General features: G+C 43.3%; 1 protein-coding gene across 1 annotated transcript in view; it reads right to left on the bottom strand.

Moving 5' to 3' along the window:
• Positions 1 to 720: 720 nt before the first annotated feature.
• LOC141147977 (uncharacterized) overlaps positions 721 to 12,333 on the bottom strand; it is a 158,000-nt gene continuing 146,387 nt past the window's right edge. Inside the window, exon 12 of the mRNA XM_073635134.1 lies at positions 721 to 776. Coding sequence (XP_073491235.1) covers positions 721 to 776 — 56 coding nt within the window. The remainder of the gene's footprint in view (positions 777 to 12,333) is intronic.

Below are 12,333 nucleotides of genomic sequence, written 5' to 3'. Positions count from 1 at the left end.
CTGCCCCCTCTCTGTAAGGACTGAATGCTTATTTAGGTCTAGGGGGCAGCAAAAAAGCACTTCTACCAGATCTTCTTCTGCCCCAGCTGCTACTACTCTCCTTTACTTCCCTCAGGCAGAGGTCAGTCATGGAGGATTTTCCCTGGAGAAGATCGGTGGGCAAGCGTAAGTGCTATATTGACCACTAAGTATCACATCATGAAATAAATAGAATCACTTTCTGGATTGACAGTACTGCCTTTGTTGCTGAACCTCTCCCACTATGAGCTGCAGTGTCTGGGAGGAAGAGCGTGTGAGACACAAATGAGTGAGGATTCGGCTCAGTTGAGTTTCTTTTATACTTTATGAGGCTTGAGCATTACATAGTAACTGGACTTGGTACTAGTTTACACTGTCATGAAGAAGGATTATGTTGTGCATTAACAGTCCCATTCATAGAATGTTTACTTAATTTTATAGGACCCGTGGTCTTCTCTATGGGTTTCTCCAGGCCGGGATGTTCCACTCTACAGATGAATTCTTCCCCCTGGTCTCTGCTGAACGATGGGGTGAATGTCAGTGATGATTGCCATATCTTTTCTCTTTTCTGCTCGGTACAGATTTGGAAGACATCATTAGGTGATATGATGGGATGTAAATCTGTCCTAGACAACTTCCTAAACCAGCTCACAGTCGTAAATTTTGCAATAATCCAGAGATTTCACAGGTCAGAGAGGCTTCTTAATCTTCTTCCAGTTTGGGGATTTTGCTCTCTCCAAATTGTGGATGGGGCAGATCTGAAAACAAAAGTAATTTAAAAGACATGTGTAAGTCACAATGTATCTTAGAGTATATGTCTGTTATAGACAATGCACTGCTACAAAGTATACAGTACATTATTTGTAGCCGTGGTGTCTGATTTAGATATTTCTGTGAGAATGTGAACCAAATATGTACTGGAAGATCAAATATTATAAATCACTGCGCCAAAGACTACCAATTCCATGTATGAAAAAACTATACCCTTGCTGCTACTCCAAAGCTTGTGTAATATGTATGTATAAGTGGAAAGCACTAGGTACCACAATTATTAAAATATATATGAAAAACAATAAACAAATATAAATAATATGTGTGAATGTGTCCTTCCAATCTTTGCAAATTATACATGCAATAGTCCACTTTCAGTGTTCAGCTTTATCCAAACATGGTGAACAAATGTGCTCTTCACTCTCCTTGCAATAATACGGTGCTGTACACTGTGATCCTCCGGTGGCCACAAAGCCTCCTCCGTGCACCGAAACTCACCGGACAATATGTCCCAAATGATAAGTGGGTCTAATAGCACACAATCATATGGAAGGACCTGCCGTTCCACTGGTTTTTCCACATTTATTTATTCTGCTTTCAACACATCAAATTCAGGGACAACATGTTTTCTTGTTGACTAATATATCCCACCCACTTTCAGAGGGCATTATAACCAAATAATCAATGTTATTCACTTTGCCTGTCAGTGGTCATAATGTTATGGCTGATTGGTATACAGTGCCTTGAAAAAGTATTCATACCCCTTGACATTTTCCACATTTTGTCATGTTACAACCAAAAACCTAAATGTATTTTATTGGGATTTTATGTGATAGACCAACACAAAGTGCACATAATTGTGAAGTGGAAGGAAAATGTGTGACGGGAGGGCCCGTGGAACTCAGAATCCCTTGGAAAGTAGGGGATGTCCTTGTTTCAGCTCCCCATATACCTCTTATGTCTAAGTCACCCTGTGCTATCCTGGCACAGGGTGAGTGAGAAAATACATCTTGGACTACTTAAAATGGGACAGTAATATTTGTCCACAATATCTCCCAGGATGTATGTAGAGACTATTATTGGTTTGTTTGATTCTGAACTCAACCTGTTAATTGAGTGAGCTGATCACATTAGTCTCCAGGACTGGCTAGGAGACGAACTGTTGATGACTAGGCTGAGGAGGGGGGGGATTGTTGTTTGTATTGTTAATTGTAATTAGCTCCTGCTATTGTGTTTATACTACTGTGTGCAGCTCGGTGCCCACATGTCTGTGTCCTACAGGTCATGTCTCTGAGTCATCTGGTCTGGGTAAATTTTTTTAGTAAATTAGCTCATGTTAATTAGGTTAGCTTTGAGTCATCCTGCTGTATAAATTTGTGTGAGAGCTCAAATAAAGAGTTAGTCCTGATGTACTCCAAGACTGCTGTTGTCTAGTTCTTGGGGGTTCCTATAGCCAGATCCATTGGACTCGTGTTCCAGAACTTAGGAAGCGGTATACTGACGGATACACTCAAGCGGAGTGAGGGACGTCCTCTGACATTGGTGGCAAGCAGCGGGAAGCTTCCGGCAGTCTGAGAAATCTAAACCTCTACCTGGATCCAAGATCAGGATAGCAGACTTCAGTCACCCCAGCGGAGATATGGACCTGGCATCAGAGTTCCCGGGGCTGCTGCGGATCATCCTTTCAACATACACCAGGACTGTGTCTGAGGATGAATACCTGGAGCTTAGGCAGCAAATTCGGGTGGAGCTCTGGATTGGAGCCCTCCAGCTCACTGGTATAAAACAGGGCAAGTGATTTCCAACCCAAGAGCAACAGGCCAGTGACCAACGGGCATTGCGGATGGCATTCCTGGGAGAGTGGCCCCAGGAGCAATGGGTGACTGAGTTGGACAGGCTGGTCCAACAGGAGATAGAGCTAGACAATCAATATCGGGCTCTGCAATGGCACGCAGAGGAGGGATATTTAGGGGAGACAACAGAATGCTCTCCGGAGGGATATGACTTTGGAGGCCCTGGATTGCTGTGGGAGAGCCTTACAGATCATTTTATGTTTGGCGATGAAGGGGAGCCTGACCTTGAGGACCTGCGAGAATATAGAGAGGCTATGCTCGGTCTTGAAGGGGTCTCAGGGCTCACACCTGATCTGGACCATTTGCTAAGGAAGGAACAGCATCTGGAAAGGGCATACAGGAAACTGCTAGAACACGTTCAGCAGCATGCCTGAGAATCGGCAGTGGAAAATCTGAAGATTGCCGTCCCCAAACCTGAAGTGCTGACCACAGGGCAGAGCTCTGCTAACCTCTGCCCAGCACTGATAACATCTTCTGGGTTCCATGGACAGGAGATGGTGAACCTCTATCCCCAGACACCAGTTATAGAGATAGGGGATTTAATAGACTTTTCTGCTGAGGAAGAACAACCTGATGAGCCTCCAGCAGAAGAGCTGGTATTAGGGCCAAACTTCACTGTGCTCTGCCCAGCACCGGCAACAACTACAGAGTTTCAGGGAGGCGGGGCAGTCGGCCTCCCTCCCCAACAGTTAGCTGGAGCAGATGGTGTGGGGTTTCCAGCAGGAGGGCTGGCAACAGGGCCGAGGACTGCTGGACTCTGCCCTCAACTAACAGAGGATGGATTTCCTGTGAAGGTGGATGGGACTTCAGTCTCCACCTATATACCCCAGGGATGCTGGGCAGTTGGCCCAGATCCCCAACAGCATGACAGAGTGAGCCCAGTCACCCTGTCTTCTCTCCAGCGGCAGAAAGGACTCCAGGGAGAAGGGCCAGTCCAGGCCTCTCCTCAATGGCAGATATGTTCTCTGAGAGAGGCAGAGGTTGGCTGGGTGAGTAATGCTTTGTTTGGAACAATTTATTTGGGGTACTGTGTGGGTGCAGGCATTAGAGGACTGGAACTACTTACTAACTTCGGAGTCAACCCGTCTGGGGTCTCCTCCTGTGTCAGTCTTCTGCCGAAAGGCGAGAGATGTCACGGGAGGGCCTGTGGAACTCAGAATCCCTTGGAAAGTAAGGGATGTCCTTGTTTCAGCTCCCCATATACCTCTTATGTCTAAGTCACCCTGTGCTATCCTGGCACAGGGTGAGTGAGAAAATATATCTTGGACTACTTAAAATGGGACAGTAATATTTGTCCACAATATTTCCCAGGATGTATGTAGAGACTATTATTGGTTTGTTTGATTCTGAAATCAACCTGTTAATTGAGTGAGCTGATTACATTAGCCTCCAGGACTGGCTAGGAGACGAACTGTTGATGACTAGGCTGAGGAGGGGGGGAGATTGTTCTTTGTATTGTTAATTGTAATTAGCTCCTGCTGTTGTGTTTATACCGCTGTGTGAAGCTCGGTGCCCACAAGTCTGTGTCCTACAGGTCATGTCTCTGAGTCATCTGGTCTGGGTAAATTTTTTTAGTAAATTAGCTCACGTTAATTAGGTTAGCTTTGAGTCATCCTGCTGTATAAATTTGTGTGAGATCTCAAATAAAGAGTTAGTCCTGATGTACTCCAAGACTGGTGTTGTATAGTTCTTGGGGGTTCCTATAGCCAGATCCATTGGACTCCTGTTCCTGAACTTAGGAAGTGGTATACTGATGGAAGCACTCAAGCGGAGTGAGGGACGTTCCTTGACAAAATGATAAATGGTTTTCAACATTTTTTACAAATAAATATGTGAAAAGTGTGGGGTACATTTGTATTCAGCCTCCCGAGTCAATACTTTGTAGAACCACCTTTCACTGCATTTACAGCTGCAAGTCTTTTTGGGGATGTCTCTACCAGCTTTGCCCTTCTAGAGAGTGAAATCTTTGCCAATTCTTCTTTGCAAAATAGCTCAAGCTCTGTCAGATTGGATGGAGAGCATCTGAACAGCAATTTTCAAGTCTTACCACAGATTCTCAATTGGATTTAGGTCTGGACTTTGGGCCATTCTAACACATAAATATGCTTTGATTTAAACCATTCCATTGTAGCTCTGGCTGTATGTTTAGGGTCGTTGTCCTGCTGGAAGGTGAACCTCCGCCCCAGTCTCAAGTCTTTTGCAGACTCTAATGCCGCGTACACACGATTGGAAATGCCGCCAGCAAAAGACTGATGTGAGCTTTTGGTCGGAAAATGCGACCGTGTGTATGCTCCATCGGACTTTTGTTGGTGGAATTCCAGCCAGCAAAAGATTGAGAGCAGGTTCTCTATTTTTCGGTCGGAAAAAGTTCCTATCCGAAAATGCGTTAGTTTGTATGCAATTCGGACGCGCAAAAAATCACGCATGCTCGGAAGCATTGAACTTCATTTTCTCGGCTCGTCGTAGTGTTGTATGTCACCGCGTTCTTGACGGTCAAAAGTTTAGAGAACTTTTGTGTGACCGTGTGTATGCAAGGCAAGCTTGAGCGGAATTCCGTCGGAAAAACCATCCAAGTTTTTTCTGACAGAAATTCCACTCGTGTGTACAGGGCATAACAGGTTTTCTTCTAAGATTGCCCTGTATTTGACTCCATCCATCTTCCCATCAACTCTGACCAGCTTCCCTGTCCCTGCTGAAGAAAAGCATCCCCACAATAGACATGTGCACTGCCGAAAAATGTGTTACTTTTCATTTCATTTGTTTTTTGTTTTTTTCGTGAATTCAGAATTTGGAAATTTGAAAATTCGGAATTCAAAAATTCGGAAATGTGAAAATTCGGAGATGTGAAAATTCAAAAATTAGAGAATCGAAAATTCATAAATTCAAAAATCAGAAAATTCATAAAACCGAAAATAAGAAAGAAAAGATGAAAATTTGAAATAACTAAATAACTATTACTATCTATTAAATGATAGGTATTGGAATTTCCTTTCAAATTTGGCTGTTAGTGAATGCAACGAATACAAATTTATCCGAAGTTAAGAATTATCCAAAATAACGAATTCCGCACCTAAATAAATGGAACAGAACATATTGATAATAAATAATAATAATAACAACAATAAAAAGTAATTTGTTACGTTCCATTTGTGTAGATGGCATTCGTTATTTCGGATAATTTGTAACTTCAGATAAATTTGTATTTGTTACGTTCACTAACAGCCAAAATTAAAAGGAAATTCCAATACCTATAATTTAAAATGTATGTAAACCCACTCTCATCATCATTCCTAAATTACTTCCATAGTGCTTATTTATAAGGATATTTATAAGGATATGCCTCCTGCATGTATTCTTACCTGTCAAATATCTCCTCTTTAGCTGTTTGGAGCCTCACAATACTCCGGTTTCTGTGGGTGGGTCTGTTGTCCGAAGCCAAAAAAATGAATGTAAACCCACTCTCATCATTTCTAAATTACTTCCATAGTGCTTATTTATAAGGATATACATACACTCTAGTTTTGAACATTTCGCCATTCATTCCTATAATAAGAATAGTGCATGGCAGGTCCTCTTTACAGTGAAATATGGGGTCAATAAGTCCCCACATCTCACCTCTAGCCTGGGAAGACTAAAATTAAAAAAAAAAAAAAATCTTGACTTTCCAGCTGAGGCGGTGACATTTTTTTCAATGCAGGGGTCAGGAGTGACGTCATAACATCGCGCCCGGCCTCCAAACGATCGTAGAGACTCTGGGGACCATCTGGTCAGCCGGAAATCTCTATGGTCAGCATCCAGCACCAGCGGTTCCCTTCTCCGACTCACCGATCGCAGGGGTGAGTCGGTAGAAGCACCTGAGGGCGGCGGGAGGGGAGGACGTCTCCTCCCACCGTCTGTAAGAATGATCAAGCGGCTGAACAGCCACTATGATTGCCTGTAGCTGCAGGCATCATTCAGATATCACCGCTCAAAGTAAATGACATCAATAGTCGTTACGCAGGTGGCAAGTGGTTAAACGGGTTTTCATTAATTCGGATATTTCCAAATTAATGAATTTGATTAAATTTGTTAAAAATTAATTCGGAACTAAATGAATTGCACACGTCTACCCCACAACATGGTGCTGCCACCACCATATTTTACGGTGAGGATGGTGCGTTCAGGGTGATGTGCAGTGTTAGTTTTCAGCCACACATAGCGTTTTGCTTTTAGGCCAAAAAGTTCCATTTTGGTGTCATCTGACCAGAGCACCTTCTTCCACATGTTTGCTGTGTCCCCCACATGGCTTCTTGCAAACTGCAAATGGGACTTCTTATGGCTTTCTTTCAACAATGACTTTCTTCTTGCCATTCTTCCATAAAGGCCAGATTTGTGGAGTGCACAACAAATAGTTGTCCTGTGGACAGATTCTCCACAACTTTATCCCTGACCTTTCTTGTGTGTTCCTTGGCCTTCATGATGCTGTTTGTTCATTAAACCAGTTGTATACCCCACTTTGTGATTTTTACCTACAGGTAAGCCTATAATAGGGCTTACCTGTAGGTAAAATGAATAACTCCTAAATGTGCACGGTTTAGGAGAAATTTCTCTTGCATGCAGCCGCTGACGTCACGGCGCATGGGCTCTGCAGGTCCGGCGGATGTTGCCAGAGAATCAGAACGCCTTGCCGGAAATTAGACTCCCGCGCACATGCGTGGGAGTGATGTTATCGCGGCTCAGGCCACTCACAGCACCAGAGCCGCGAACCCAGAAGACACGCAGAGGGGAAAATGTCAGCTTCCTCAGGGGTGTCTGGTACACGATGCCAGCGCTTCAATCTAAGGTAAGTATTTCATAATGATCTAGTATGCGGTGCCTTTGCAGGTTTTTTTTTTTTTCCTTTTTCATTTTTGCGTGTATACAACCGATTTAAGGTTCTCTAACAAACCTCTGAGAGCTTTACAGAACAGCTGTATTTACACTGAGCTTAAATGACACACAGGTGGACTCGATTTACTAATTAGGTGACTTCTGAAGGCAATTGGTTCCACTAGATTTTAGTTAGGTGTATCAGAGTAAAGGGGGCTGAATACAAATGCCCACCACACTTTTCCACTTTTCACATATTTATTTGTAAAAAAAATTGATAACCATTTACAGTATCATTTTCCTTCAATTTCACTATTATGTGTCACTTTGTGTTGGTCTATCACATAAAATCCCAATAAAATACATTTAAATTTCAAGGGGTATGAATACTTTTTTTCAAGGCCCTGTATACACTATATTGTCAAAAGTATTGTGACGCCTGCCTTTACACGCACATGAATTTTAATTGCATTCTAGTCTTAGTCTGTAGGGTTCAATATTGAGTTGGCCCCCCCTTTGCAGCTATAACAACTTCAACTCTTCTGGGAAGACAAAAAGGGTTTATAGCGCTCAGGAACTGAGCTGAAATTGATGGGTAATGGCTGCAATATACCACATGTATACTCAAAAAAGTTGCTGGCAATTTATTCAAAAGATTAAAACAGTACAAATCTGAATGACAACGTTACCACAAGGCTGTAAGGCTGGCTCAGGCACTGATGGATCACTAGGACAACCAAACAAGGGACACCGACCATGAAAAGCCACAAGGACATGCCAGCTGCAGTGTGTAGTGTGTAGAGCCGGACCCGCCGGCATGAGAAGATGGTGTCATTAACACTGGCGATGTGAATAGACCCAAGCAGCTGACTGTGTCCAGAGGAGAAACCCAGTGGTGAGTTGTCACAGTAGGCAAGCCAGAACTAAGGTATCGGAGGAGGAACCATCCACAGCCAACGTCGAACAGGGTGTCTCTGTTGCTGTGATTACTGGTTTTGCATGCATGCGTGCGAAACCGGTACTCAGGGGTTCTCACCAATGAAGGGTTCTGGGGCAATCCACTAAAGAGGGAAAAATGATTTGCAGTTTTCCCAGGATTGGGAAGTCCTCAAATGGGTCCTGGATCTCAGAGGCTTGGAGAACTCTTGGGTGTGAAGGAGCCTTCAACCCTGACTATGGGTTCTCTGGACCTGAAAGGGTTAACCTGCTGTACCTGCGAGAGAGGCTGAAAATGGAAGGAAGCAACCAGTAGTTGTCCATGAGGAATTGTGTGGAGCCGGACACATTTGTGGGAAAGAGCTGTGTGCTGATCAGCTACTGAGACATTGCTGGGCTCCTCTGACTCTTTTTGGACCCCTGAAGGGGGAATGTTAAAAGCTGTTGTGGGACAGGTTTACGCTGATGGTGAGAGAGGTGGTTAGAAAGACAGCTGGCTAGTGATCAGAACTGCCCCAATATTACTATATATATATATATATATATATACTGATATGGAGATTTTTATACCTACCTCACTTATATAGAGTGATTAAACCTTTTCCTATATAAGAATTAAAAACGAACGATAACAGTGCGAAAAGATAAACAATTACATTTATTTATACAGAAAAGGAAGTTAGAGATTTCCAAATACAAAGTGGAGGATAAAACCGTAAAACAGAGACCAATGATACAAAATATTGCTATAATGGTCATACACATGCTAGCTGGAGAGTAATAATATATTAAGGCAAAATCCTACAGTAGAAAAGGTTACAGAAAAGAAAAGAGGCAGAAGATAATAGAGATACATTGTATAGAGAAGTCTTATGTAACCATCCTTCATCTAGACCGTCAGCACAAGAGAATGGGCAGTGATCTGTGCTGCAATATATACACTTGTAAGCCCCCCCTTCCTTCCATATGCCAAAACTGCTACATTGAGTCAAAGGGGGTGGGGGGCTCTCTTACCAGCTACCATATCCTGACCAGGTTATTCCTGTTCCCTTCCCACCTCCCACCTCCTTTGAAGTGACACTGTACTATCAAATGGTCAGATAGCGACTCCAGATAACATTCCACAGCAGGGCAAGATGTCTCTGTTGATTCCAACATTGAAAAGTCACTGCAAGTAACATTAATAATAAAGTCCATCACCTTCAGAGCCCAAATCTCCACCACAGTCCCCCCTGAAGTTCATTCTTGAACTTATGTCCTCCTTCAATGATTCTTTACCCACCCACAACAGCCCAGAAGCCTCAACCTTTCCCCACCACCACCACTGCGGCCTCCTCTTCCTTTCTTGAACACGCCGGAACTTCTCAAGGTAGGCTTAAGACAGTAAAGAAATCCTGGTGCCTTTGAGACTTCACATCCAAACCATGAGTGTCTGTACTGCAATGTTTCATCGCCCCTCTGCCTTGGAAGAGCAGAACTCCAACATTGATGGTGGGATCCTGGCATATCTAGTCCTGTAACTTTGTAAGACCATGTAATGGTTGCACCGATTGGATCGGACCGCGAGACAGCACTTTTCAGCATGGTGAAGGAAATTTCAGGAAAGTCTTATTCGTGACAACATTTATCTCAAGAAATAACTTAGTTGTTGTTGCTTCTTCAGGTGGTGGTCGGGCGGGCCTCCAGACAGTCGTGCATGAATACAAAAAGAGAGAGGAGAATGTTAGTGTACAGATATTGGAGGAATGCCGGACAGGAGCAGAGTGTTGGCCATTAAGACTAAATACTTATAAGGGGTATAATGTAGACGAGTAGAGTGGGATCCCCACAGGGTACAGAGTCTGAGCAACAGCCAGTATCATCCATGGCCCTTGATGGTAGGGATAGTCAACACTGCCTGTTATTGCCAGGTCCCTGGGTTCACAACACCTGCTCACGGGGCTCAGATTAAAGCAGTAGGTAGACTAGGGGAGGTGGAATTACATTAAGACATAAAAACTGGATGTCCAGGGATACTTTAGTTAAAATATGATACTTGCGGGCAGGCAAAGTCTTTTTTAAACAAAAATGACATGACATTATCTTGAGAAGATAGATGATAGAAAGAAGGAAAAGGAACGGAAGAGAGGTGAGTAATGAAAATGAACAGGAAAAATAGTGGGAATAATAATGAAAAACACAAAAAAACGAAAAAACTACAGATTGAACGCTGCTCCAACCAAGACTGTTAAAGAGCCTTGAATCTGTATTAAAAAAACGAATACATCGGTTGAAAAAAATAATAACAAAAAAAATAAATAAATAAAAAACAAAAAAACAAAAACAAATGTTTTTCTTTAAAAAAACTCCTCTCCCATTAACAGTATTTTTGCAGGTCAGGTACATAGATATTAACAACAAAAGGGAGAAAAAAAATAATAATAATAAAAAATGATTACAACTTTTAGAATTTAGGTAAACCTGTCTGCACTTTATTACTAAAAATTGAAGAGGCTTATCCCTGGAACAAGAAAAATATAGTTCTAGGGTCCTCTCTTAAATGCGCAACTTCTGTGTACTGATCTGGATTGGATCAGGCTTCCTCAGAGATTTGTTTCTGAGTTAGTGGCCTTTCTGTTCCTTGAGAGAAGATACCTCGTTGAGGTACACATTCTCATAGCTTTGGTGTTCATTCTCCTGATAGTAACGCACATTATTACCTGCATCAGGAAAAGCAATAAGGCTGCACTGGTTAGGACAACAACAGGGTGGAGCAAAATGTTTAGGAAAGCTGTAGCGTTAGGACTGTACCCAAATAAACTTTCCCACCAGGAAATCTTAGCGTCTGCGTCTAAAGTGTGGGATACTTGGATCGATCTATTTTGATCATGGGTGAGTCGTATGGTGGCTTGTTTCTCAGCATCTCTTAGTACATTTAATATTTCATCCTATTGTCCGAAATCCATCAGCCAAGCTTTTAACTCAGCCCCAAATCCCAGAGGAAGTTTCTGTAGGTGTAAGGGGATGTCAGGTTTGCTATAAAACCTTTCTTCAGGGGTGATCGGGGTACCACCCGGTGTTCCTGCTATATCCATGCCACGGGCCAGAGGAGGTGTACCATAGACTCCCCGAGGTAGTGTACCCTGCTGAGTACCATTTAACCTGATGCTGAAAACAGTGCATCATTAGACATGTGATACTAGCACCAGTACCCTGGTCTCCAGTCTCAAGTATTTTTAACTTTGTTTAGGACCAGTTGGGACACTACCCCGGCATCCATTAGACATGACCCCCTCCTGTGCCAGCATTGTTGCCTTTTCCAATAGCACAACCCTTACCTTCCTCTAGCACTCGTCAGTACCAGTCATCTGAGGCTGTCCATACTCAAACCATCAGAACAAGATGGATTCCAGGGTGTAACCCAGTAGAGTCTGATAGGATAGTACCCAGATTGACCGTGATATCTGCACAATGTTCCATCCCTGCCATTAGGGATGAGAACGATGCAAGTAAGATTTTTGACAATCCTGGAACTAAGTCATCCACCAATCTATTACAACTTACTACCCCCCCCCCCCCCCCCCGTCTGTCCTTGCAAAGTGATGCTGGACAGAGCAAGTTGGCTTTCCTAACCCCTTCCCTGATTTGTAGCACAAGACCCCCCCCCCCCAATGTGATCCTGAGTATCTCCAGCTCCATAGTGTTTTAAGGTACCCAGTGCCCCACCTCCAGCTCCAAAGACAGTCTCCATTAAGCCTCTCTTTCCTAAGGATGGGAAATAGTCAGAATACCCAGATTGAAAACCACCTGCTACCAGGTGCACAAGTTTCTTTATAGAGGCTGCACACCTTATTAGGCACTGGTCGTCCTGTCATGCAGGACACAGACCACTAGTTAAGGTACGCAAGGAGTCTAGGACAGGAAGGAC

This window comes from Aquarana catesbeiana, linkage group LG06 (genome assembly GCF_042186555.1).
Source record: "Aquarana catesbeiana isolate 2022-GZ linkage group LG06, ASM4218655v1, whole genome shotgun sequence".
NCBI classification, from domain to species: domain Eukaryota; kingdom Metazoa; phylum Chordata; class Amphibia; order Anura; family Ranidae; genus Aquarana; species Aquarana catesbeiana.
The sequence above is the reverse complement of the archived record's forward strand: the minus strand, read 5'-3'. Positions and strand labels throughout refer to the sequence as shown.